The sequence below is a fragment of the Semicossyphus pulcher genome, unplaced genomic scaffold (assembly GCF_022749685.1).
Source record: "Semicossyphus pulcher isolate SPU_LCO1_2020_fin unplaced genomic scaffold, fSemPul1.0.p SCAF_17, whole genome shotgun sequence".
NCBI classification, from domain to species: domain Eukaryota; kingdom Metazoa; phylum Chordata; class Actinopteri; order Labriformes; family Labridae; genus Semicossyphus; species Semicossyphus pulcher.
Window position 1 is genome coordinate 438127 of NW_027211681.1, and position 26762 is coordinate 464888.

The 26762-nt window shown below is 39.5% G+C and overlaps 1 protein-coding gene across 1 annotated transcript in view; it reads left to right on the top strand.

The window, feature by feature from the left end:
- Positions 1–234: 234 nt before the first annotated feature.
- Positions 235–26762, top strand: part of pi4k2b (phosphatidylinositol 4-kinase type 2 beta) — a 40331-nt gene continuing 13803 nt past the window's right edge. The window contains exons 1-8 of the mRNA XM_069665549.1: positions 235–766; positions 13569–13720; positions 14295–14375; positions 14493–14612; positions 15031–15162; positions 16229–16382; positions 16603–16667; positions 23686–23788. Coding sequence (XP_069521650.1) covers positions 418–766; positions 13569–13720; positions 14295–14375; positions 14493–14612; positions 15031–15162; positions 16229–16382; positions 16603–16667; positions 23686–23788 — 1156 coding nt within the window. The 5' untranslated portion in view covers positions 235–417. The remainder of the gene's footprint in view (positions 767–13568; positions 13721–14294; positions 14376–14492; positions 14613–15030; positions 15163–16228; positions 16383–16602; positions 16668–23685; positions 23789–26762) is intronic.

The window sequence follows — 26762 nt, forward strand, 5'->3', positions numbered from 1 at the left end:
AGAGAAATTAGGAAATTATACGCTTCCTCATCATCACAGACCTATATTGCAAGATATAAGTCCCAGAGGAAAGAAAAAAAACTGCGATGATGTTTCACTGACGGTGGGGGGCGGCAATGTACTAAACCGTGCCTAGTCTGCCGGAAATTAGAAAGAAGTAGAAGAAGAACTTTAGCCAACGTTGTTCTTTTGTGAAGCGCATGCGTAGTGAGCTATATAGGAAGCAGAGTAGACAAACCCGACAGTTTATTTGGTCGATTCATCTTTGAAAAAGCAGTTGCTTTCGAGTAATTGGTTTTCGGGTTATTTACTCATGGTAAGATGAGAAGCTTTTTTTAAATGGAAGGCTGAAATGTTTAGGAAAAATCGGCATAATTTAGTGGACAATTAACATAACGTATTAAAAACTGAGCGACAATGATGTCAGAATGCGACCCGATAGAGACCAGCGAGCCCGAGCAAGACACTGGAGCAACAGCGGTGATTGCTTCAGACTGTAACTTCCACTGCTCGGGCCCTACAAATGTTTTATTTGACGGTAATAGGATAGGTTTTGTGCTTGCGGTGAACCCTGGAGTAGCCGTACGTATTTCGGACTCATGTGAAAGTGTCTTGACAGAGCTCGAGACTGACGGCTCTGGTGAAGAGGCGCTGTTGTTACCATGTTTAACAGGAAGCTCTTCGTCCCCACGGGGTGTTCGAGAGAAGAGGAGCAAGCAAAACAGACACGGCTCGTCGTCGGACAAAGACACCTTGGCCTCCCCAGGTAAACTTATTGTTTCAGATTAACTCCCCTAGATCTGGTTAATGGACAGGTGGTAAAATAGAAAGTTTGGACAGGCTTTTTGTCTCAAGATACAATAGATGCAACTTGGTAAATACATTTTCATGTTATGCAAGCCCTCTGAGAATTGTTGAACCATCTCCAAATAGCTGCAGGTCTTGTGCCTTATTTGGGAACCAAAATCTTGGGTATTAATATGATAAAAAGCACTACGTTGCTGCCTTGGGGCAGTAGATAATTTACTGTTTCTTTTTTTAGCAAACAGAGAATTCTGCGAATGTTATGAAAGCTAGAATCAAGACATTTCCGCAACACAGAATGCATTTATTCCGTGTTTAAATGAAGATCAAGTCTCTGTGTCCTGAGTGTATTTTCCTATCAGTTGATGTAAAAGCAGCATGTTATCATCCATTTGGATGAGAATCTCATCATGAGATGGGCTGTTGTATGAAATATTTGCAAAGCTATTAGCTTACTCACCGGGTCCCATGGTCGGAGTTATGTCCGGTTCCGAACGTAGAATAAGTAGTTCCGGTGAGATGCCAGGGTCATAAAACAAAAAAACTTTTACCCTTCAAAAACAACACGCAGGCAATGGTGATCCATTTTCAACACAATCATACCGGTTTCTCAGGTATGCCGACATAGTAGCCGGTTTACGTTGATTCTGACTGATTCAAGTCATCGTTGAAGAAAAACATGTCGGACTATGAAAGTGATGAGGAAGATGTACCTTTAACAATGGATGCAACGGTACGATCCGTGTCAGGAAAACGATGAAATACATGCGGTGATTTTTTTTTTTTTTTTTATTACTACAGCCTGGAAAATCACAAATTCGCAACATGTAGACATGTATTTTCCTCTGTGTGACAACAAACACCGTCTCACAAGTTACCAATTCCAGCGTGTTCTCTTGGAAACAGCTGATGGGTCACGTCACCTGAGAAAACGGCCTGCCGCAGCCGTCGTGATACTGGATTTGTCAAGAGAGAAAATAGTGCCAAAAGAACGGCGCAGTATATGAAATCGTAGGACGATGATCGTATGTTGAAAATGGATCACAGTTGCCTGCGTGTTGTGTTTTTTAGGGTAACTTTTTTGTTTTCATGACCCTGGCGTCTCACCGGAACTACTTATTCTACATTCGGAACCAGAACTCCGACCATGGGACCCGGTGTGCAAGATTAACTGGTGGTTGGAGATAGTACGGCAGATGTGTTGTGGGCGTGGCCTTTTAGTACCCCACGTCTACTAACCAGGAAATAAAGGTATTGATAACTACAGTCTTTTCGCTGTATCTTGAGACATCAAAGGATTTATTTCAACATTCATGGTGGTCTCGACCAGAATACATGAACAATCAGCTGTCTTCATTTCGACAATAACCTTCATCTGTCCGCATAGAAAAGCAAAACTACGAACGCTGGAGTCGAGCCCGTTTGTGTGTAGACCAGATTTCATCTGCTTCTGGCACAAGATTCAATAAACATTCACACACATTTACAGCAATTTTCAAGTCTCATGGTGCCTAAAATTATTATTTAAGTGAGCAGTGCATCACAGTCATCAAAAATGTATTTTATGCAAAATTAGTTATGTATGGATTCGATCCTGCATCAACAGCACTCAAACCGAGTTCTTATCCCTGTCTGCTATTGACGATTCGTGTTATAGAGTTGTTCGTTAGGTATTAATCAGTTACGTCAGCATGTACACCATACAGCCCATAAAGTGCCGTGTTAGTGTTTTTTTATATGCAAGATAAAATGTGTTGAAATTGCGTCCTTGTGTAGACAGGATTTCATCCAACACAGCAAAATGATTTTAGATAAATGACGCTACAATCATTACATCCTGACCCCTTTATTGCTGTTGTGAACAAAATGATTAAATAAAAATGAGTGTCTAACACGTTGATGTCGTAACCGTATTTTAGGCTGTTGAAAAAAGGTTTTAATTAGGTCTTAGATGATCAGAACTGATTTCACCCCGTTTTCAACCAAACTTCAACGTACTCATTGTTTTAGAATGTCATTAAGGTGAAGGAAAAAAACGTCTATATCGTTTCATATGAAACATGATCGTGGTAGACACATGTTGAATCACAAGTTAATCTGGGCGTTTCACGTTGACACCACACTACTTCCAGCTGAATGTGAACATATATTTTTCACTTACAGGCTGTATTAAGGCAGAAACACATCTCATATTAACTTCACATTAGATTATAAAGACGAGCGATAGTAATGTAAGACTGACAACAAGATTTGTTTGGGAATAATTTATTGACGTTTGCATCGTTTTTAACAGGCATCGAAACAATCACCTACGTTGACGCACACGTAAATTAATTCTTGTCAGTAGCAGTACTTAATGTAGGCTAATTATTATCGGGGGTGGGGGGGCACAGTAAATATAAATTAACTTTACATCAGATTATAAAGACTAATGACATAACACTGAAAACAATAATTGTTTCTGAATAATTTATTTACGTTTGCATTGTTTTGAACAGGCATCGACAAAGACACCAATGTTGACGTTCCATAGTCTTCGCTCTGAACATATCACAAGTTAATTCAACACCGATAAGATTTATACCCACGATCAGACACAAAGCCATATAATATTTTTAATTACTATTTCATTGTACATCGTACTTTGGATGAGCGACGTGAACCCGCCAACATGTGGTACCACACACTTTATCTACAGAGGAAGCAAAGCAAAGCCTGCGACAAATAAAGTGAAATATATCAGATTATTTTTGTCTTTCCTTCTGTCACAGTATCTGCAATATTTTCTGTGGGTCTAAATGATGATGGATAGAAAAAGTAGCCTGTTTTGTCAATATATTGTAAAGCTACTTTATTGTTTGGCTACAATATAAAATGCTACGAATCGCTCACCTTAGATGCAGAAGGGTTTTATTGAAGCATTTACAAAAGCCAAATTCTGGCACTGGGAATCGTATTGTCTTGTGTCCCCGATGTCTCTGTGGTGGTTTTGTGAAAAATGAGTATTGAAATTAATAGTGACAGCTGAATTCTGGCGTTTCCGAGTACGACTCCAGCGTTCGTAGTTTTGCTTTTCTATGCGGACAGATGACGGTTATTGTCGAAATGAAGACAGCTGATGGTTCATGTATTCTGGCCGAGACCACCATGAATGTTGAAATAAATCCTTTCATGTCTAAAGATACAGCGAAAAGACTGTAGTTATCAATACCTTTATTTCCTGGTTAGTAGACGTGGGGTCCTAAAAGGCCACGCCCACAACACATCTGCCGTACTATCACCAGTCAATCCAACCACCAGTTAATCTTGCACACCGGTGAGTAAGCTAATAGCTTTGCATCCACCAGACTACTGGCAAGTATTTCATACAACTTGGTTTACAAAAATCCGAACTATCCCTTTAAGGCCTACTTGAGATTTGTGACTACGTTTTACTTCAAAGAAAATGAAACAGGAATCGCAATAAGGAGCCTTGTGAGTGACTATCGACCAAACAACTTCCCAGGAACGTAAATAATAAAGTAAAAAAAATCCTAAACAGCTGCCCCGGAAACACTTTAAAATAAAAGCTTTTTGAACAAATGAGGGGAGTCAGAACATAGACGTAACAAAGACAGTCATTGAGCCGTACAGTCAGAATGCTATATCGGGCTTTTATTTTGAAAAATCATAACGGAAGTGTTACTTTCCATGTTACTTTCTGTGCCTTTGACATACTCTATATAAAGATATGTTAATAATGCTGTCAGAGATCAATACAATACATTTTCATATTGAAGGCTGAGCTATATTTTATTTATTTTTCGTCCTTACATATACTTGAAATTGTTAAGTTTGTACTAAATTTCTCAATAATAAAATACTTAGTTCTTTTTTTGGGTCAAGTATTTAATTCACACAGGATTATCCAAAAATTGGCTTTACTATGTGGTTATTTTATATAGACTAATTATTTGTTAAATTAGCAGAATACAATTTATATCATGATATATATTGTTATTGAGATATGAAAATCCTATATCATGATTTTGTCCATATCGCCTAGCCCTACTTGGAGACATGTTGCACTTAGTAGATAAAATAACCAGGGGCAGGCGAATATGACCTCAAATTATATTGCAGTATTTCTTTTTTTCTTTTGTGGTACCAGTATTATCTGAATCAGAATCAGCTTTATTGGCCAGGTATGTTCATGTACAAGGAATTTGACTCCGGTTTAACTATGCTCTCTATGTACACGTAAACATTAAATAATAAAAATTAAACTAATATGTACAAGCCTACATTTAACAGTGAATATTAAACTAGTATCTACAAGCCTGCGAAAGAAAATAGTGCAAATATGAGGAGTGCAACAATGCTGAAATATATAATATGATTTAGAAAAAATATTTAACCAAATTATGTAACAGATGGGTTAATTTACATCAATCAAATTATTTATTTGTATAGCGCCAAATCATAACCAGGGTTATCTCGAGACACTTTACAGAAAGAGCAGGTCTAGACCGACTCTTTGTTAAGTTATTTAAAGAGAGGCCCAACATGAATCCACCATGAGTAGCACTTAGCAATTCGGCACATTGGCAAGGAAAAACTTCCTTTTAACAGGCAGAAACCTCGAGCAGAACTAGACTCATGTTGAACAGCCATCTGCCTCGACTGGATGGGCCGAAAATGGGATAGAAGGAGATGCAGGATAGAGACAGGCAAAGAGAGCAACAACAACATATGTTCTTGTTACCACAACAACATATGTCCTTGTTACATGAACAACAACAGACACATACTTATGGTTACAATGCCAATAATAGTGGTAGACTAGGGTGAAGATTGGCTAAATAAATAAATAAATAAATAAATAAATAAGCGAGAGAAGCAGAGTAATGATAAAGGCTGAGGTAATCGTAATTGTAACAGTTGAAGTCAACAGGTCTACTATTGGCATTAGCAGCAACAATAATGATACTATGGGGAAGGCTGATGTTAGTAGTTGTTGCAGTCGAGCAGGTCCACAGCAGCAGGGGGTCTGCAGCAACGATCCTCAGGAACCTTCAAGACAAGGGAGCACAAGAACTCCCGGGAAGATATGTGGTTAGTAATGTTAATGGGACCAGAAGATACAGAGTTAATGAGCTGCATTAATATGAGAGAGAGAGAGCGAGAGAGCGAGAGAAGAAGGATTTTAAATTCTATTCTAGATTTTACAGGAAGCCAGTGCAGAGAGGCTAATACAGGAGAGATGTGATCTCTCTTCCTAGTTCTTGTCAGCACACGTGCTGCAGCATTTTGTACCAGCTGCAGAGTTTTTAGTGACTTATTAGGGCAGCCTGATAGTAACGACTTACAATAATCCAACCTGGAAGTAACGAATGCATGGACTAGTTTTTCTGCATCGTTTTGAGACAAGATGTGTCTGATTTTTGCTATGTTGCGAAGATGAAAGAAGGCTGTCCTTGATATTTGTTTTATGTGGGAGATGAAGGACATATCCTGATCAAATAAAACTCCCAGATTCCTAACAGTAGTGCTGGATGCCAGGCTGATGCCATCTAGGGCAGCTATATCATTAGAGAAAGAGTCTCTAAGGTGTTTTGGGCCGAGCACAATAACTTCAGTTTTGTCTGAATTAAGTAGCAGAAAGTTTCTAGTCATCCAGATCTTTATGTCCTTAAGGCATGCTTCTAGTTTAGATAGCTGATTGGTTTCGTCTGGCTTCATAGATAAGTATAATTGAGTATCATCTGCATAACAATGAAAATTAATGGAGTGTTTCCTCATGATATTACCCAGAGGAAGCATATATAAGGTAAAAAGAATCGGTCCGAGCACAGAACCTTGTGGAACTCCATGACTAACTTTGGTTTGCATAGAGGACACATCATGAACATTAACAAACTGAGATCGATCTGATAGATAAGATTTAAACCAACTTAGTGCAGATCCTGTAATGCCAATTAAATGTTCTAATCTCTGTAACAGGATGTGATGGTCTATCGTGTCGAAAGCGGCACTAAGATCTAACAGGACGAGTACAGAGAGAAGTCCTCTGTCTGAAGCAGTAAGTAGATCATTTGAAACTCGCACAAGGGCTGTCTCAGTGCTATGGTGGACTCTAAATCCTAACTGAAAGTCCTCAAATAAACTGTTGTTATGAAGAAAGTCACATAATTGATTAGCGACTGCTTTCTCAAGGATCTTTGAGATAAAAGGAAGGTTAGATATAGGTCTATAGTTAGCTAAGGTGCCTGAATCTAGGGTAGGCTTTTTAAGAAGTGGCTTAATTACAGCTAGTTTAAAAGACTGGGGAACATAGCCAGTCGATAAAGACATATTGATCATATCTAGTAAAGAAGTGCTAATTGAGGGAAAGACTTCCTTAAGCAGCTTGGTTGGAATCGGGTCTAAAAGACAGGTTGATGGTTTAGACGAAGATATCAGAGAATTTAGCTCAGGATGGTCAATTGGAGAAAAACAGTCAAGGTAAACATCAGGTTTTTGAGCAGTTTCCAAAGATGCATCTGCACCAGTTAACGGCAGGAGGTTACAAATTTTGTCTCTTATCTTTAGGATTTTGTCATTAAAGAAGCTCATGAAATCATCACTGCTGAGGCCTATAGGAATACTTGGCTCAGTGGAGCTGTGACTCTCTGTCAGCCTGGCTACAGTGCTGAAAAGGTACCTGGGATTGTTTTTATGTTCTTCTATGAGGGAGGAGTAGTAGACACCTCGAGCATGCCGTAGGGCCTTCCTGTATTTATTAAGAGTATTTTGCCAGAGTAAACGAGACTCTTCTGTTTTGGTGGATCGCCACATTCTTTCAAATTTACGCGACATTTGCTTCAAGTTACGAGTTTCTGAGTCATACCATGGAGCTAGCTTCTGTCGTTTAATAATCTTCTTTTTTAAGGGGGCAATCGAGTCTAGAGTACTTCTCAGCAAACCCGCAGTACTATCAACAAACTGATCAAGCTGAGAGGGACTAACATTAGCATAAGAGCTTTATGTAGTAAACAGATGTGGTAAAGAATTAAAAGCAGCTGGAATTGTTTCCTTAAATTTAGCTACAGTCCTATCAGACAAACATCTTGTGAGTACATTTTTGTTAACTGGAGAGTAGTCGGTTAATAGGACATCGAATGTTACTAAATAGTGATTTGATAAAAGAGGATTTTGTGGGAAGACAATTAAGTTTTCGGTTTCAAGGCCATAAGCTAGAACAAGGTCGAGGGTGTGGTTAAAGCGGTGAGTAGGCTGGTTTACATTTTGAGTGAAACCAATAGAGTCCAAAAGGGACATAAATGCCATGCTAAGACTATCATTGTCAACATCTACATGAATATTGAAGTCCCCTACAATAATTATTTTATCTGAACTCAGGACTAAATCTGATAAAAACTCTGAGAATTCAGTTAGAAAATCAGAGTAATGCGCCATGAAGTAGATAGTTTCCAGTATTTACGTAGAAAAACAGTGTGCATACATAGTGCCAGATGATGGATGATATTTACATGAATATAATGTGTGTCCAATCCATACAATGAGATGTTACAATGTTACAATTTCATTTAGCTTTTGTCCAAAGCGAAGTACGTCTCAGAATTCATACAACACAACCAATGCTCAAGCCAGGAGGGAACGAAGGCAGTAAGTGCCAAAAAACAGCTTCAAGTGCGATCGGACACTGGTGCCAACAGGCAGTGTGTAGGGCGTTTTTTTTGTTTTGTTTTTAAATAATAATACTCATCAGCAACATCAACAAGATCAGTATAGTCATCATCATGAAAATCCTAGTCAGCATAAACTACATCCTGAATGTCATCATCATCAATAGCATCAATATTATTAAGTGCAGAGGTGTTCATGAAAGAGCTGGGTCTTTAGCTTCTTCTTAAAGGCGGAATGGGACTCTTCAGACCGAATGGTGTTTGGTAGCTTGTTCCACCAACTCGGGACTGCTGAGGAGAAGAGATGAACAATAAACAGTCTTATTTAAAGGTGACATATGTAGCGTAAATGGGCAGCAAGATTAATAACTAATAACTAACTAATAGCAAAAGGATTACGTTTTACCTTACATTCAGTGTTGGACGCCACCCAATTTTGACAAAACAGGGAAAACTTATAATTAGTTAATTAATAACTTTAGGCTCATGATCTCAGGGTTGCTACGAGGTTCTTGGTCATGGTGTACAGTGACTTTACCATTTCATACACACACAAATCACATGGATCAAGGTCTTTATAAATGAAAGGTTTATTGAACTACTTCTAAGTGGAATATTAATGAAGAAATGAACAGGGACAATAAATACAACGATGAACAATAAATGAATGACAACAGACCACATTTTAGAAAGCATCTCTGACTGGTTTCTTTGATTTTTTTAGAATTAAATGTGATTTAATTACTAATGCATCGTTCGGCAGTTGAGTTTAAAAGGGCACTAAGGAAGATTGTGAAGCAATTCAAAAGTAATTCTAATTTTAAAAGACTTTAGGTTTAATGTTAATTAATCCTAGTTAATTTAACATCAAGCATCAACACATGGGAGATGTAATTGTATCACCTGATGATCATCTGATGGGTGTGGCAGCAGGCTCTCTTTTGGCGCTCGGGCCTTTTCAGGACAGATTTTGTCTCTCGTGGCTGATCGCGGTTTCTCCATCTCTCTCTCTCTCTCTCTCTCTCTCTCTCTCTCTCTCTCTCTCTCTCTCTCTCTCTCTCTCTCTCTCTCTCTCTCTCTCTCTCTCTCTCTCTCTGGCTCAGCAGGAAGCTGAATCATCTTCATCTTCACTCCCCTTTCTCTGGCTGGGGTGAAGTCTGTGGCAGTTTTGCCAGACGTCGTTCGGGAGTGTCTTTTGTGCAAAGTCTCCTTTAAAGGTTGCTGGATTCGGCTTCTTCAACACGTTCAGTGCAGCACGGGATCAGCATGGTGATACTGGCGGCATTCTGCGGCCCAGTACACAATAAGGCTGTTCTTGACGGCTAAGGACTTCAGGAGAGGTTCAGGGTCCATAAGCTGACAGCAGAACCTGGGACAGGCCATGTGGCCAACCCCCCCCCCAAGGGGGGGAAGAGAACTCAGAGGAGTCAGGAACAAGAGTAACAAGAGTAACAGGACAAGAGACAGGAAGCGAAGAACAGGAGAAGAAGTTGCTTGGAGCTTTATAATCTTGGGACCAGAGGGGTCTGGTCTCTGTGGTCCCTCTCTAGCCACACCCATGAGGAGAAGGCTCTGAGATTGAGATTATTTCTTTTAAAGCATTACAATCAATATTGTCTACTTCACATATTTAATTCTTCCATATTTAAAAGTTGGGCTCTGTCAACTACAGAACGATACAAGCACTTGATATAAATTGTTGAATAAAACCTGTTGAAAAGGGATTAAATGAACTAAACACTTAAACAACAAGGTTGATGGCAACATCCGTTATGACGACAAAAAGTATATACATTTACACGTACACATCTGCATATGCACAGGTAAACCTTTCTGCACATCACATGAATGGATCAAATGATCTCACGTGTCCACATGTGGTCTTCCTTTGTTAGCAGACAGACATGAAGAAGGAGAACTGCAGTTTCAGATTGACGTTAAAACAATTTTCACAGTATTGAAATATGTTAGCTCCGCATACCATTACTTTAAGTACATTTCAATTGCATAGGAGAATCAGTCACTTTAGTCCTTATATTCTTTGCAGAAAGGATGTGTCTGCATGTGAGTTATCTTCTCTGGAATGTGAGAAGGGTCGTAAACTTGGGGGATGGTTGGTACCTAAATTGACCATTTGTACCAGCACTCTTCTACAGACTCTGCATGTGTCTTTTCCAATGATCAGAATACTTTGTAAATGATGCAGAATTAACTTCAAGGCGATTCTCGCTACACAGGGTTTTTCCACAACGATTGTTCTGAGGCTCTGTGACTGTTAAGCATTCATCAGAGTCACACTGTGGGAAGAAACTGTTTTTGTGTCTTGTTTTGGCATACAGTGTTCTGTAACATTTACCGCAGGAGAAAGTTTTTACAGTTTTTGTCCAGGGTGTGATAGGTCTGCAGTGATGTTACCAGCCCTTCCTGACCCTGGACCGGTACAGGTCCTGGATGGAGGGCAGGTCGGCCCCGATAATTGTTTTTTCTGCAGACCTAATTCTCCGTTGTTGTGTGTTTCTGTCCTATTTGGTAGCAGATCCAAATCAAACAGTGATGGAAGTGGACAGAACAGACTGGATGATGGCGGTGTAAAAACTCTGCAGCTCCTGAGTAGGGATGCAAAAATTTGAGATTTCAGTGGGAAACCTTTTAGACTTAAACTGTTGCTTGCTGCCCTTTGAAGAACAGACGGGAGGAAGCAGGTCACCGACTGCAGCCCTTGAGAGGACTGTTTTGTCTTCCATGGACTACATGCTGCTTTACTGCTGTTTTTTTTACGTTGCACTGAAAGCCAAACTGTCACCGCTACGCAATTGATTGTAAGTGACGCGTTTATATTGGGCGTTTTTGTTGGAACTTGCAACTTTTTTCAGTTTTTCCGGCAGGTTTTGCAGACAGGGGATCCGTCGTCTTGAATAAGTCCTAGGCCCTTCTTAGTGTACCTGAAGTGCTCCCACCTTACTCGTTTTTTCCGTGGATGCAAAGCTTCGCTGCGTGATACCTCTGCCATAGAAAAGCTAATGTAGGGGGCCTTCTCCTGAAGTCCACTGTCATCTCCACATATCGCAGTATTACAAAATGAAAATGGGTACTCTACTCAAAACACAATTTATAATCATTTTGCTCTATTGTTAAGGTAAGGGAACATTTTTAAGCAGAGAAAAAAGAAACTTATGTGTTCATTGGTGCAAAATAGGAATGAAAATGAGGTAAAGGCCTTCATGTGGGATTTTGGGAGGAGTAGCCTGCTCTTTTTTTCCCGAGCTGTGAGTAAAATGTATTGGTGAGACAATACCCTATTTACTAGGGTACTGCTACTCTCTGCCTATGTGTCTGCTCTGTTGCCATTCGTCATGAGCTGCAGTAAATCTAAATCGATGTCCTAAATTGCCAAAATTACACAACTTACCTTTTGAATTTTTAACCCACTATTCCGTTTTCATAGCAGCAGGTGAGCTCGCGTGAAGGAGGGTCATCTTTAAAGATGTTTGGTGTCTAAACGTACAAAACCAACCTAGTTATAAATTATATCATAATTATAAAGCACCAATTAAATTATTTTAAAATAAAATGGTCCGTTTTTAACACTGATGATTCTCTCTTTATGTGTGTGTGTTTCTCTGACAAGCATATGTGAAGATGCCGCTTGCGACAGGGATGGCAAAGGTAGAGCGCAAATTAGGGGTGGGCGATATGACCCAAAGTTTATATCATGGTATTTCTTTTCCTTTTGGTGGTATCGGTATTATATCACATTCATTACAAAATGAAAAGGGGTACTCTACTCAAATCAATGATTCTAGCTCCTTTGTCAGCGCTAGGGAACACATCTTAGCAGAGAACTTTTTTTTTTTTTAAAGAAACTAATGTGTTCCTTCGTCAAAATAGGAATGAAAATGAGGTAAAGGCCTGGCCTTTAAGTGTTTTGGACAAAAGCGTCTGCTAAATGAAATTGTGACATTGTAACGTTGTTTTTCGAGGAGTAGCCTGCCCTGTTTCAAGCTGTGAGTGAGCTGAGCAACATGGGTCTGAGCAATAAAGAATATTTGGGGAAGTAATCTAAGACTTTTGTCTTATTATCCTCACTCAGCCCTGTTTTGTCCTCTTATGATTTCAAGATATCTGAATTTAGCAGATGGTGGACTGACTGGCTTCACATAGGAGATGCTGACATACTCCTTCTCTGATGGTAGGGCTTCACAATATTGGGAAAAACTGACATTGCGATAGCTTTTTGTTCTGTGATATTTATTGCAATATAAAAAAATACAGGAAATGTTACCAGATAAATGCAGTGCGTTTTCATGTACATAGAAACAATTAACAATTATGCTTATTATTTAAGACTTTTAAGTCTATTTCTATTTTATAAAACTGTAAGATAGCTTCCTACATTTACCACACTTGGTTTAGCGACCGCAAATAGACTAACAGGATGCAATTGGGTTACTTGTCATCTACCTTTTCTCACGGTTTTCAAATGTATGTTTAATCGGCGTGACCAGCCCGGTGACTAGGGCTGGACCTTATGGGCAAAATATCACGATATAGGATTTTTTTCGTATCTCTATCATGATATACATCACGATATATCATGTTTTCTGGTAATTTAACAAATTATTAGTCTATATGAAATAACCACATGGTAAAGCCTATTTTTGGATAATGTGTGAATTAAATATGACTTTATTAAATTTTATTAAACAAATAAAAATTACTGAGTTTCCATTTTCGGGGCTACAACCTGTCAATTCCTCCTATATACAGTTTTTATAACTTATCCCTGTTCTAAATATACTTTCTACTGTTTTTACCCTCCATTATCCCTTTACCATCTATCATTTAGCATTCAATATGTAGATTAGGTACCAGGAATATTACCAATATGTTTCAGTTATTACTGTTCCTATAACAGCGGTGTTGATCATTTTGGAATAGAAGAGGTCCTTTCTGATGATGCTTTGAGGTACACAACACTATATTTTAGAAGTTGCAAGATGGTGCAGCTTTTAGAAAAGCCATTTGTGTTTAAAAGTAGCACAATCTGTTTTCCCAAAAGCAAATCTGAATATTAACCATAACTTTTTCCTGCACTAGGAGCCAATAGTGGGGACTTCAACCATTTCCCTGATGATCCAGAGTTTGCAGATACTATCCAAATGTCAGAACAAGCTATCGAGAATGGTGTCTTTCCAGAGAGGATTTCCCAGGGTTCAAGTGGGAGCTATTTTGTGAAAGACCAAAAAGGGGTGAGAGGGGTATAGAGGAATGACAAAGATAAAGGAAAATGGAAGGAGAGGATGTACTATGGACCAAAAAATAGATTTTAACATGTTACATTATGTAAACAATTTTGTTTAGTATTCCAATTTATTCAGCTACTTTAGAAATTCTTGCAGGCCAATAAACATGTTTTATGACATTAAAGCTTACTGTAAATTCCCTATAAGATGTGTCTGCATTTATATGAGAAGAGTCGAGCAGCAGAAAGGAGTAAGTGGGAGAAAAGAAGTTTGAGACTCCAGAGAAGGAAGAATTTACAACTTGCTGAATAAAGCAGAAAGGAACTTTTCCATCAAAAACAGATTAACATTAATATTAACAAGTGAAATATTCACTAAAGGTAAAGGATGCAGATCTCTTACATGTTAGCAGCATCTTTGTCACTTTATATTTGTTGCTTATAAGTTATTACTTACTTACTACTTAACTAATAAGGTCTATTAGTAAGATCTGTCATTTAATGTCTTTATGTTATGTGTTTTCCCATTGTCAAAAAGCATTTTTGATAGACTTTAATAGTTTTTTACTTTCCTTCTATAGAAAATCATTGGTGTTTTCAAACCAAAGTCAGAGGAACCTTATGGTCACCTTAACCCCAAATGGACCAAATATTTTCACAAGGTACATTATAACATGTTTTATTTGTGTAGGATTTTAAATTGACATTTTACAACTCTCTTTACCTTAAGTTTCTGGTAAGGTTTATTTGTTGCCCTCTTTCTTTGTTTCTCTTATTAGCTGTGCTGTCCCTGTTGTTTTGGCCGAGGCTGCTTGCTGCCTAACCAGGGTTACCTCTCAGAGGCTGCTGCCTCACTCGTTGATATCAAGCTCGGCCTTGGAGTGGTGCCGAAAACAAAGGTGGGGATGTTATACATGTTATGGTATATTCATTTTAATGACAGTAAAGTTTAACAAAAGATTTCTGAACTCCTGTCTATGTTATGAAGTTGAACAGTAAGTGATACCATATTGAACATGGATGTACATTGGTACATTTATCACTGTATGAAACACTTTCCTGCAATGTTAACTAGGGATTGGCATTTGAGGGGTGGGGGATGTGCCCAACTAATTTATAATGCGTTCCGCGGTCCATGTTGTGCATGGTTGTCAAACAGAACTCTTTGATAGCTGCAGAAGTCTCTGCATTTAATGGCGGTTAGCAAAATGCTTTCAGATTCGCCTACAGTCTGGCGGTAGTACCGCATTACGACCAAGCATCTGTTAAGACGATGGAAAAAATATATTTATCCCTTATATCCCTTTTCATTATCAGGTTGCTTATCTGGCAAGTGAGACGTTCCACTACAGTGCCATCGACCGAGCAAAATCCAGGGGGAAGAAGTATGCCTTAGAGATAGTCCCCAAGGTGGGAAGACGCTTCCACAGAGTGGGCCTGCCACCCAAGGTAACAGAGGGTGTTAACTCTTCATGATCTTAGGTCACCAACTCTTGAATGTTTTGTATGAATAATTGATGCAACAGTAAAGCATTTTATTTTTTTAGAATAGAGTGCTTGAAGTTTTGCTTGTGATTAATGTAATTTTTACTGTTTCTTATCCAAAACAGCCCTATCTACAGATATACACATTTGTAGATGTTAAATGTTGCTAAAAGGTGCTTGAAAAAATGTGTATGCAGAGATTAGCTCCATATTTTAACTATCATGCTCTGCTGACATTAAACAGTTTCACAATACAACATTGCACCACACCACATCTCCAAATAGACATCTAAAAACTTTAAGCGCTGCAGTACAATGGTTTTCCAGTTATCCAGAGTTTTCTGTGTCATAAAGCTGGCTGTCTTTTAAACTGCCCATGCCCATCACCAGGGTAACTTTGCACTTCTAACCTGGGACCAGGTTCTGTTCAAGGTTTTGGCTTCAAAACGGCAGTAATGTGCTGCCCTTTCATTAATTATTTCATGACGATGTTCTCCACGGCCAATATAGATCCTCAGCTAAGGTTATATGTAATATGTGTTCCTGACTAAACTACTGAAATCATGTGTATTATTGTTGAAGGTTAGCCTAAAAGTTGTACTACATGTAGTTGTGTGAACGTTTTGTGTGTTAAAATAAATAAGCCTACATTAATTAATCTATTAACACAATTTTCTGCAGCATTCCTCTCTTGCCTTTTTGCAGCAGCAGTTTTGGTTTTTACCATTACTTTTTGTATATTCATGATCGCTTCTCATTTAAATAATCTCACTGAAGCAGACAGCTGATGATCATTCCTTTTTTTGAGCGGAAAATTACACGTTAAACACCCCTTTTTCCCTGAAGCAGAAAGCCTGGGTTACAGAGAAAGTTGATTACCACTATTGTGATTACCCGTTATCTCTAAGTGAGGCTTGATGTTTTGCTTGATGCTTTGTTGAGCCAGCTTACTTAAAGAAGGCTGGGGTATGTTGAGCTTTCCTCGTAGTACAGCCCTCAGTTGTGTTGAATGTTGTGTTTTTGTTTTAAGGTAGGCTCATTTCAGCTATTTGTGGAGGGTTACCATGAGGCGGACTACTGGCTGAGGCGCTTTGAGGCAGAACCTCTGCCAGAGAACATCAGGAAGCAGCTGCAGTCGCAGTTTGAGCGGCTGGTAGTGCTGGACTATGTTATCAGAAACACAGGTAAGGGTTTGTCTGTGTCTACTTTTAAACAATATTTACTCATGTTTACATTTTATCCATTTACAATCACTGTTGCCAGTGATCATTTGCACTTAATATACTTGCTAGTTTAGTGTTTAGTGTTGAATTCTTGGTCTTCATCATAGCTAATGAATATAATTCTTACAAACACATACTTAACACTCTTTAATTTCCATTTTCTCTTTCTTTCCCAACTTAGATCGAGGAAATGATAACTGGTTGATCAAATATGAGAAGCCAGGAGAAAGAGGACAAGGACAAAAGGTGAGTTTTAATCAAAACATACTTAAGGTGTGTTCAGACCTATTATAGAACAAATAGTCACCCTGATTAAACTGCTTCAATGATTCATTTACATCGTAATACACAGCTTTCAGAAAACACATACACAAAATAGCTTAAATTAACACATACACTTGTATTAGGTACTTATCAATAGTGGTACATACAGTTGATAACAGTCAGCACGGCCCCTGTTAGGAGAAGCCGGTCAGAGTTCCTACACGGAAATTAAGCTGAGCACTGCTGCAGACAGGGCCACGAGTACCACATACTTTAGCCACTTAAACTGAAATGTTCTTTTTAAATGTAGGACTCTTTTTAGTGTACACTGTATTTTTGTTTTTTGTCACCGTTTCACATTTACACCAGGCAGCCCTTTCCCTTGGCACTATGTCTTGCTGGCTTACCGGCTGTGGCTCAGCGGTAGAGTTGGTCGTCTTTCAATCGGTAGGTCGGAGGTTTGATCCCCAGCTCCCTAAGGCTACATGTCGAAGTGTCCTTGGGCAAGACACTGAACCCCAAATTGATCCCGGTGGCATAACCAACGGGTAGGAATGTGATAACTGATTGACAGTTGGGCACTTTACGTAGCGCCTGCCATCAGTGTATGAATGTGTGTGTGTGTGTGTGTGTGTGTGAATGGGTGAATCTGACATGTAGTGTAAAAGCTGCTTTGAGTGGTCGCAAAGACTAGAAAAGCACTATACAAGTACACTCCATTTACCATTTACCTACGCATGCATCACACGGTATCGGATCAACTGTTTGGGTCAGCAGTTTGTATGAGAGACAACAAATAAAAGAAAATCCAATATTATGAAAATGCTGAAGTGCCGTTCACTGTGTTGACTAAAGGATTTTGTTTTTTCTATGCATGCCTTGAAATGTATTATGCCCTATGTCAGCTGTTTTGGTCAGAAAGTGCTTCGGTGAGCACGGACTGAAATCAAACTTAAATTTTCTGAAGATATCATTGTTGGTGCTTGCTTGTTTTGAACCGCATGCGTAGGTATACAGGGCCATTGTGTAGAGCAAGACATAGTGCAGAGGGAAAGGGCTGTCTGACATAAATGTGAAGCGGTGACAAAAAACAAAATATAGCGTACACTTAAACTGAAATGTTTGTTTACATGTAGAACTCTTTTAATGGTGCCTAAAGTACATGGACCCCATCTGCAGCGGTGCTTAGCTAAGCTTCTGTGTAGGAACTCCACCCGGCTTCTCCTAACAGGGACTGTGCTAACTGTTTTCTTCTGCAGTGGTTCTCAAAGGGGTCCGCGAACCATAGCCTGGGTGTCCGCAAAACAATTATGATAAATTTATTATAAATTATAAAATTGTGCTGTATCTTTACAGCATGCATTATTATAGTTAATGAAAACTAAGACTAAGAGTAAAACTAGCAGTGAAGAAATAACTGAAATAAAAATAAAAACGACAGTTTTCAAAAAAACGAAAACTAAATAAAAACTACAATGAACAGAGCAACACGAACTAAAACTGAATAGAATTGCAGATAAAATCAGCCTTGTTGTTTTTGCAAAACCACTTTGTCCTATTCTGTTTGACAAGAGACACTGGCCTAATAAAAAGAACCTAGAATAAAAATGACACAGTAATAGATTAGTTCCAGAAGGTGGCAGCAAAGCAAAATTGCGTTTTGTAAATCATAGATTAGATTAGATTAGGTAAACCTTTATTGATCCCACAATGGGGAAATTTTCAGTGATACACTGCAGCAAATAAGAAAAAGAAGCACACAGTGCACAATAAATATTAAAGACTTCTGAAACATTTGAAGTTATACAGAAAATACAATACAGTGCACAAAATGGTTGGACGTTTTATACATGTATTGCGCATATTGCCAACAGAAATTATTTTCTGTTTGGATGTGTGTTTTTATTGTTCTACTGAGAGCAGAATTGGTTGAACTGAAGGAAGGACTTGCGGTACCTCTCCTTCACACACCACAGGTGAAGCAGTCTGTTGCTGAAGGAGCTGCCAAGTACTGTTACTCTGCCATGCGGGGGGAAATGTTCTCCATGAGAGATCTGGAGCTGTGGTGCTGCTGCTCCAACAGACCACTCCATAACACATGGCTGATGCCACTACAGAGTCATAAAAGGTCCTCAGGAGAGCTGCCTGCACTCCAAAGGACCTGAGTCTCCTCAGTAGATGGAGTCTGCTCTTGCCTTTCTTATAAACGGCATTGGTGTGATCTGTCTAGTTCAGTTTATTGTTCAGGTGAACACCCAGGTACTTGTAAGAGCAGTGCAGTGAATATGCAGGAGGGTTGTGGGGAAGCTGAGGGGAGGGGGGTTGAGGTGGAGGTTGTGTAGTCAGAAGGGGGTGCAGACAGTAGGGGTTGCAGCAGGGTGGACTGGGCAGGGGGACAGGTGGACGACTGTTTAAAGATGATGTTCAGGTCATTCACCCACTCCTGGTCCCTTATCAGCTTTGTGTTGGAGTCCTTGTGGCCAGAGATGGTTTTCTGGCCTCTCCAGAGTCCGCTGATGTTATTCTGCTGCAGTTGATCCTCCATCTTCCTCCTGTAGCTGCTTTCCCCCTCCCTGATCTTCCTCCTCAATTCTTTCTGCACAGTCTTCACCTCCTCCTTATCTCCTGACCTCTTTTAGTGCGCATGCGCCGCCCGCACGTGTAGCCTGTTACAGTTGCTCCGGTTCCTGATTTTTTTTTTTCTTTTTCTACTTTATGTCAGGGGTGATCCACGGTTTACTGATTGCAAAATACCGTACAGTCCTGGAAGGTTCAGTCCCACACAGTTGACTTAAAACAATCCTTGAGAGCCTCTTCAGCCGGGACCATCTTTTAACAGTGCGGGTGACAGATGGTTGTCTATGTACAAGAGGTTTGTACACGGATAGGAGGTGGACCAGGTTTGGGCAGATCTTCCCAGGGGAGGGAGAGGAGATGATGTGTATGCCTCCTTGGTGTCGGCATAAAACAGTTCCCGTATTTTATTGTCTCTGGTATGGCAGGTAACATATTGTGTGAAAGTAGGCAGAGTGGAGGAGGGAGAGGCATGGTTAAAGTCCCCTGTAATGAGAAGAAGGGCCTGTAGGTGCTGTGTCTGCTGTCTGATTGTGAGTGGAGGACATCACAATCCTGGCTGGCATTAGCAGAGGGGGGAACATATCGTAATAACATGCGAGGATTCCTTCGACAGATAGTATGGCCTCATGCTCACAGCTAACAGCTCAATGTCCTTACTGCAGGAGTTTTTCTTTAATAGTGATGTGCCCAGGGTTACACCATCTATCATTCACAAACACATCAAGTCCCCCACCTTTCCTCTTACCACTGTCCTTCGCCCTGTCATAAGCTGAAATCCAGCGCAAAGTGGTGTCCGGTATTAGCTCCCTTAGCCAGGTCTCAGTAAACAGCATAAAGCGACATTCCCTCTGGTGCCATGTCAATGGCGCTCACTCGTCCATCTTATTGGAAAGAGATCTTACGTTCCTGGTAATGATTGCAGGGGGTGACGCCTTTATAACGTTTTCTCCTGTTGCAGTGTTCTGCCCCGGCACGGCTTCCCCTTCTCGTTCTCTTGAGCTTGCAGGGAACATCAGCCTTTTGCCGGTTAGCTTCACTGTGCTATGACGGGCTTACAGCTGATCTTGGTAGTAAAATCATATTTGATGTCATGCAGTCTTTCATCCTACATTTTTCAGCTTCTTTAAATCAAGATTTTCCTCACAATGCCTGAAAAACTAGAACTAAATTAAAAGTGGAGAAAAGATGAATGGAGAGTCCCATGGTGTGGTTGGTTTCGAGGAGACAAGCCAGAAAATGTTCTGTTCAGCATGCTACCAACACATTTCGGATGCCAATAAGAGAACTATTAGTTTCATTGTGGGAACTAAAAACCTAAAACTGTTAGCGATAAAAGCCCAGGAGTCATCTAAATGTAAAAAAAATCAGCCTCAGAGGATACGGCTTCAATGAAGGCACTTACCATACTGAAGAATGTCAGTATTTCCTTTTAAGCATTTAAATATTTACCATATGAAATATAGTAGCACATTTACCTAAGTAATAATAATATTGTTAATCTTTTCTTATTTTTCACATGCAGTTACACATTGTCGGTTGAAACAAGAAAGTGGCTGGTAAAAAAATTGAGTGGCTTGTTGAATTTGAAATCCACCAGCCACAGTGTCAGGTGGACAAAAAAGTTAATTTCCAACCATGGTACACGGTCTAAAAAGTTTGACAACCACTCCCTTAAAGTATTTGATATTTTCTGTACTTAAACCCCTTTAAACCCAAATCCACAAAATCCTTCTAACTGTGTAATTTAGGGTCTTGTGTACATACTAGTAAGCATCTTAAAAGTTTTAGAAATGAGTTTTAATCCAAACTCGAGTTTTTGCCATTCTTTCTTTGTTAACTTCCCTGACGCTGGGGTTAAATTGGGCATGGTTATGTATGATATTTATGTCATAAATTTCCTTGAACCAATCCACCACAGTTGTCCCGCCCTCACAGGTGCAATAACACTTCTCGGCTCGCCATCAATCTTCCTCTCTGAGTCTGAGCTAACTCCTGTCCACATACCCCGAAAGTCTCTGCACATACCTGTTGCAATTAGCTACCTAACGATCCCCTTTTTCCCCATCATGCCTGTGTGTGCTGCCCCCGATGCACATCTACCATTTTAGATGACAAGGTGTCATTCTTTTATTTTCTAAATGCGGCGGACTTGGAGAAGCAGCAGTGTTTCCACTACATACATTTAGTGAATTGTTGCAGCCGCTGCTTCAGAAGTTGTAATTAAACGACTCTTTGGAGATTTCAGCTTCAAATCAAGGATCGTCCATCCTCTCCTCATTAAGGAAGAGCACAGAAACAGTGAACTCGCGAAGTCTTGGCAACCAAATAAACAACAGCGGGAGCCAGTGGGGCCAGTAGTGGTGCAGAGAGCAGCGGTGCAGGTGTGTTGGGGGACTGAAGCAAAGTTGTCACAAGTATTTTGTGAATTAAAACTTAATGAGGTGAAGAAGAGAGTACAATTAAAGTTTCTAAGTAAGAAATAACCATAGTTTTGATATAATCTGCACATGCGCACATACCTGGGTGGTACAACAAACCATTTACCCTGCTGCTGAAAAAAATCCTAGTTCCTCTAGCACGTGGGAAACGCTGCTTTCCCACACGCCATTGTTGTGTTGACAGTTGCCACGAGAACGCGGATAGGTGGATTCCGGCAGGTGTCAATCAACATGGGATCTGCAACGCCTACACAGCTACAATGGTCTGAATAGCTAAATGAGCTGTTTTTCAAGAACATTTTCTCAGATTTTTGTGGATGCTTTATGACACACTCAACTCTGATATCATACTGTATATGCATTTTTGCTATTTCAAGCCGAGTTTCCAGGGCCTTTAAAGATGTAATCTCGAAGATCTCAGCTGTTCTCTTTGGTGGCACCCGTGGCGATAAACGGTAATTGCGGGAGCACACTTGCCAGATATCAGTGTTCAGAGTTTTGTGACATCCACGGTTGGCTCCGTTGTAACAGTTGATTTTCCTCGCTGAAGGTCGCTTTACTTTTTAGACTGTTTGCCTCATCTAAGTATTGAATTTGTTTCTGTTTCTTTGGATCTTCACTTTGAAGTTGTATCTTTAGTCCTTGATCTTTTCTTTTTTTGTTCAGCCATAATGTTTACTCGCAAAACTTGGTGAGACCGGAAAAGCAACCGCTTAGCTCTGCCTACCCTCTCTGGCAGACCAAGCACGACTGGGTAATGGAAAATGCGTCACAAACTGGGCGCCGCTTGTGATTTTTTTCGCCACAGACACCCAAGTCCTTAATTCTGCAAATGCAAAGGCTTTCATCAGTGGGCCATAGGCTCAATCGCCATTTTGTTACCTTATTCATAGATGGATAGTGAGTTAACAGACTTCCAGATCGAGTTCGAGATTATTACTTTAAGTATCAAAAGTATTTTTCTCATATTAATTGTACCTAATTCAGCATTGAAAGTAAAAGTAAAAGTATAAGTATAAGAACAAGATCTTAATAAAGAAGAAAGTGATCAGAATATTCAAATATGGTTGAAGTGAGGTTCAGCCATGAGCCTATTTTGCCTGAGCCTTACTTTGAATGATGTTCTGGTATTTTATTTTTAACTGCTTCATGTATGTTTTTCTCCCGCTGGATTGATCCTAAATTGATATACATTTTTGGTCCTATTCCAGTCGTGATTAAATATTTAATAAATAGACCAGTTCAAACTTACGCGTTCACTCGAGCAGCAGTTTCTTCCCACTCCGCTTCTCTCTCTTTTGTAGCTGCAGCCGTGTTACTTTATTTTTCTAAAACATGCTTGTATTTGCTGAACGTCCGCATGAGGATTTCGAGCTCCAGTGGTGTTACTTAGGAGGACCTCTTTTTTTGTACTGTTGCCATGGTGAATTGCGGTATCTGGGCTCCATAAATGCTGGCTTTTTATAGTCAGCGTGCACATACTTAGCTCAGGCTGAATCTTCTCAGGGTTGAGTGAACTAACTCAGATCAGCTATTCTGAAACCAAAAAGCCAACGACTTTCAGTTCAGGGTAAATCAAACCAGTCAGGGGTTAGACTGAGGGTTTGTTGAACCTCCTTTCTGAAACGGACCCCTGGAGTTTGCATGAACGGAGCCTGGGTCTGTTGAAGGTTGGCAATGCTGCTTGCATTTAGGTGGTAGGTTAGGTTAATTAAGTATTGGAATAAGGGAACAAGGGGAGGGGTTTCTTCACTGAGCATTTAACCTTATCATTAGGGCACAAGTATCTTGTGTTTAATTCAAAAATGCTGGTTACAACAACCAGAACTCTATCTGACTCCCTATTACCAATGATTACTTTACATAAATGAGCAAAAGGTTGTTATCTCTCTGCCGGAAAAATCAGGTTTTTTCAACTAATCTGCACGAGTAATTAATCATTCAGTAATTAGTTGGTGACAACCTCTCTTTTTCTCTCTCTATAGGATACAGAATGGCCAGAGATTATTTCAGACTCTTGCATCAAGATTGCAGCAATCGACAATGGCCTGGCTTTCCCCTTTAAACACCCGGACGAATGGAGAGCCTGTATGTTGGTCACTTTCCTCCCTAACCTAATTTCATTCATGTCTTGTCTTTCATACCAGTTGTCAGTGTGAATCCTTTCTTCTTACTAATGATGTTGTAAAAAGTCTGTTCTGACTTTCATGGCAAAATGGCAAATGTCTGTCACAATTTACCAGAGCACTGCATGATAAAATTATTTGTTTAGATGAAATTAGTGTCTATGATTTTGTAATGTGAAATACAAGAGACGTTTAATATTTTATAGCTTTGTTTTAGACTGTAAAGCTGCTCTCAGTAAGGCCTTTCAAAATGATCAGTTAAATAAGTTTAATTCACTGTCTTGTCTGTACTCAAAATACTAAGGTAGAGCGAGCAGACAATTGGTGTGGTTAGTAATTCAGAATGGAAATGTGGCATTGTGAAACTACAACATTTTGGTTTTTGTTCCGATAAAACAAACAAGGTGTGACATGTTAATTATTGAGCTTCAGAGGACTTCTTTTCCCTTGACAGCAACAGGTTAAAATTTTCCTTCTTTTATAGTTTCCAGCAAGGAAACTATAAGAGAAGGAACATTCATAAGTTATTGTAGTGCGTGAACACACTGGTGCCAATTCTCCTAACAGCAAGTAGTATTTTACATATGTAATGTATGTTTATATCAGTAAATAATCAACCATCTAACTGTTGATTATATTTAACATTAGCCAACTCTCAAGATTGTTGGTAGGTGAATACAAGGCCTAGATTTATAATAATGTGAGGGGGTTTACAGATCCAGTCTTAAACGCCCTGAAAGGCTTGTAAACGCGTTAGCCATCCTGATAATATCAAACATGTTTAATAATTGGGATTTAAAATCTGGATGATGAAAGTCCCTACTTTCCCAGCGGGACCACAATGGCCAATGAAATAAGGAAGGAGAAGAAGACGGAGTTGCTGACAATGTCTCCAAGTAATACTAAACATTCTAGCCACTGAGGCTAACATTTGCAAGCACACTTGTGTTGATAAAGACCTTTTAGGGAAAATCATCTCATCTCATGCAAGGGTGCAAGGGTCTTAAACTCAAGGCACGTGGGCCACATCCGGACCTTGAAACAGTTATATCTGGTGTTGAAGAGCATAATAATCTTCAGGTCCGATTCAGTGGTTGGTTCAGATGAGTTTTATTCACTGTGCAGCCGAGAGAGATCATCACAGCAAGTTTTAGAAAACCTCTCTGACTAGAGTCAGCTCTTGTCAGAATATATATCTTGGATAACAGAAAACAAAGGGCTAACCAAAACGGCTATGCTAATTGAGATAAAGCAACAAAGAGCAATACACAACCAAGATGAAAGAAGCTATGGTGTCATTCTCAGAGGGTGGTGTCTGGGGGACCCAACTAACAAGAAGGTTCAAGCTAGCTTCTCAAGGCTCATACAGTGGTATTAGGGGTGAAGAACTCACAGCCTGATGGCTAAACAAATGTATAGAAGGAAGTTAATCACAGGGGTTCCTTTGGAAACTTCAAAACCTTGATTAACACTGATGTGATAGCAGGAAAGAAAAAAAAGAATACACTCTGATGTTGTTCTGCTCTGAAGTTACAAGACAATTTGTTGAGAAAATTTTAACAAAAAGTAGAAAGATGGAACGAATTGTTAAGTAAACCATAATTATTTACAATGTTAACAAATACAGAATTAGAGCCATGATTTCTGTTTCCACACTGGCCTGCGAGATAATATCATATGTCTGGCCCACTGGATACTACAAGACTCAGAATACACTGCAACAGCAGCTGCGCCAATCAAGACCTGCGAGCACTGGCTGTGTGAGTTGGCGTTTCTGTGCGATTTTATGAAGCATCTCACTAGGGTTGGGTATCATTTCAATTTTAACAATTCTGATTCCGATTTCGATTCTGCTTATCGATTCCGGTTCTTAACGATTGTCGATTCCAATTCTTTGAAGAATTTTTCAATCAAGTACTACTACTTGTGCTTTATGCTACAAGCTTCTACTTCAAGCTGGTACAACAGATCCGCCTCAAAACTCAGTATTTAACACTGTTGCCATGATGAGATTAGATAATACGTTATTGGTAACAGGAAGTTGTTTCTCTGGGGCTTGATATACCTGTACAGTCACCAAACTAAGTTGACATGTCCACAGTAGTGAAATGAGAAGTTTGTAAGTGAGTGTCATGCACGCTTCCATGTGTCTTTGTTTCCTTCCATGTTTCTTGATTCCTTCCATGCTTCTTTGTTTCCTTCCTTGCCTCCTTATTTCCTTTATTGCTTGTTTTCTTCCATCTTTCCTTTTTTCCTTGTTACTTTTATTCATTGTTTCATTGCATCCTTCCTTGTTTCCTTCATTCCTTGTTTCCTTTCATCTGGTTTCCATTTTTCCACCCTTGTTTCCTTTATTCCTTGTTTCCTTCAATCTGTCCTTGTTTCCTTCCATCTGGGTTCCACTCTTCCTTCTTCCTTTATTTCTTACCATCCTTTTATCATTCCTTGTTTTGTTCATTCATTGTTTCCTTTCCATCCTTCCTTTTTTCCTTTTCATCATTCCTTGATTCCTTCCTTGCCTCCTTGTTTCCTTTATAGCTTGTTTTCTTTCATTCTTCCTTTATTCCTTGTTTCCATTCCATCCTTCCTTGTTTCTTTTATACATTTGTTCATTTCATCCTTCCTTGTTTCCTATATTCCTTGTTTCCTTCCTTCCATCTGTCCTTGTTTTCTTTGTTCCTTGTTTCCTTCTATCCTTCCTTGTTCCCTTTATCTCTTGTTTTGTTCATTCCCTTATTTCCTTCCATCGTTCCTTTTTAAATGTTTTCCCTGTTTTGTTCAGTCCTTCTTTTATTCATTATTTCCTTCCTTGTTTCCTTTATTACTTGTTCCCTTCCTGCCTTCCTTCTTTCCTTGTTTTGTTTATTCCTCTTTTCCATTCTTCCTTCTTCCTTCTTCCTTTATTCCTTGTATTTCCTCATTCCTTGTTTCCTTCT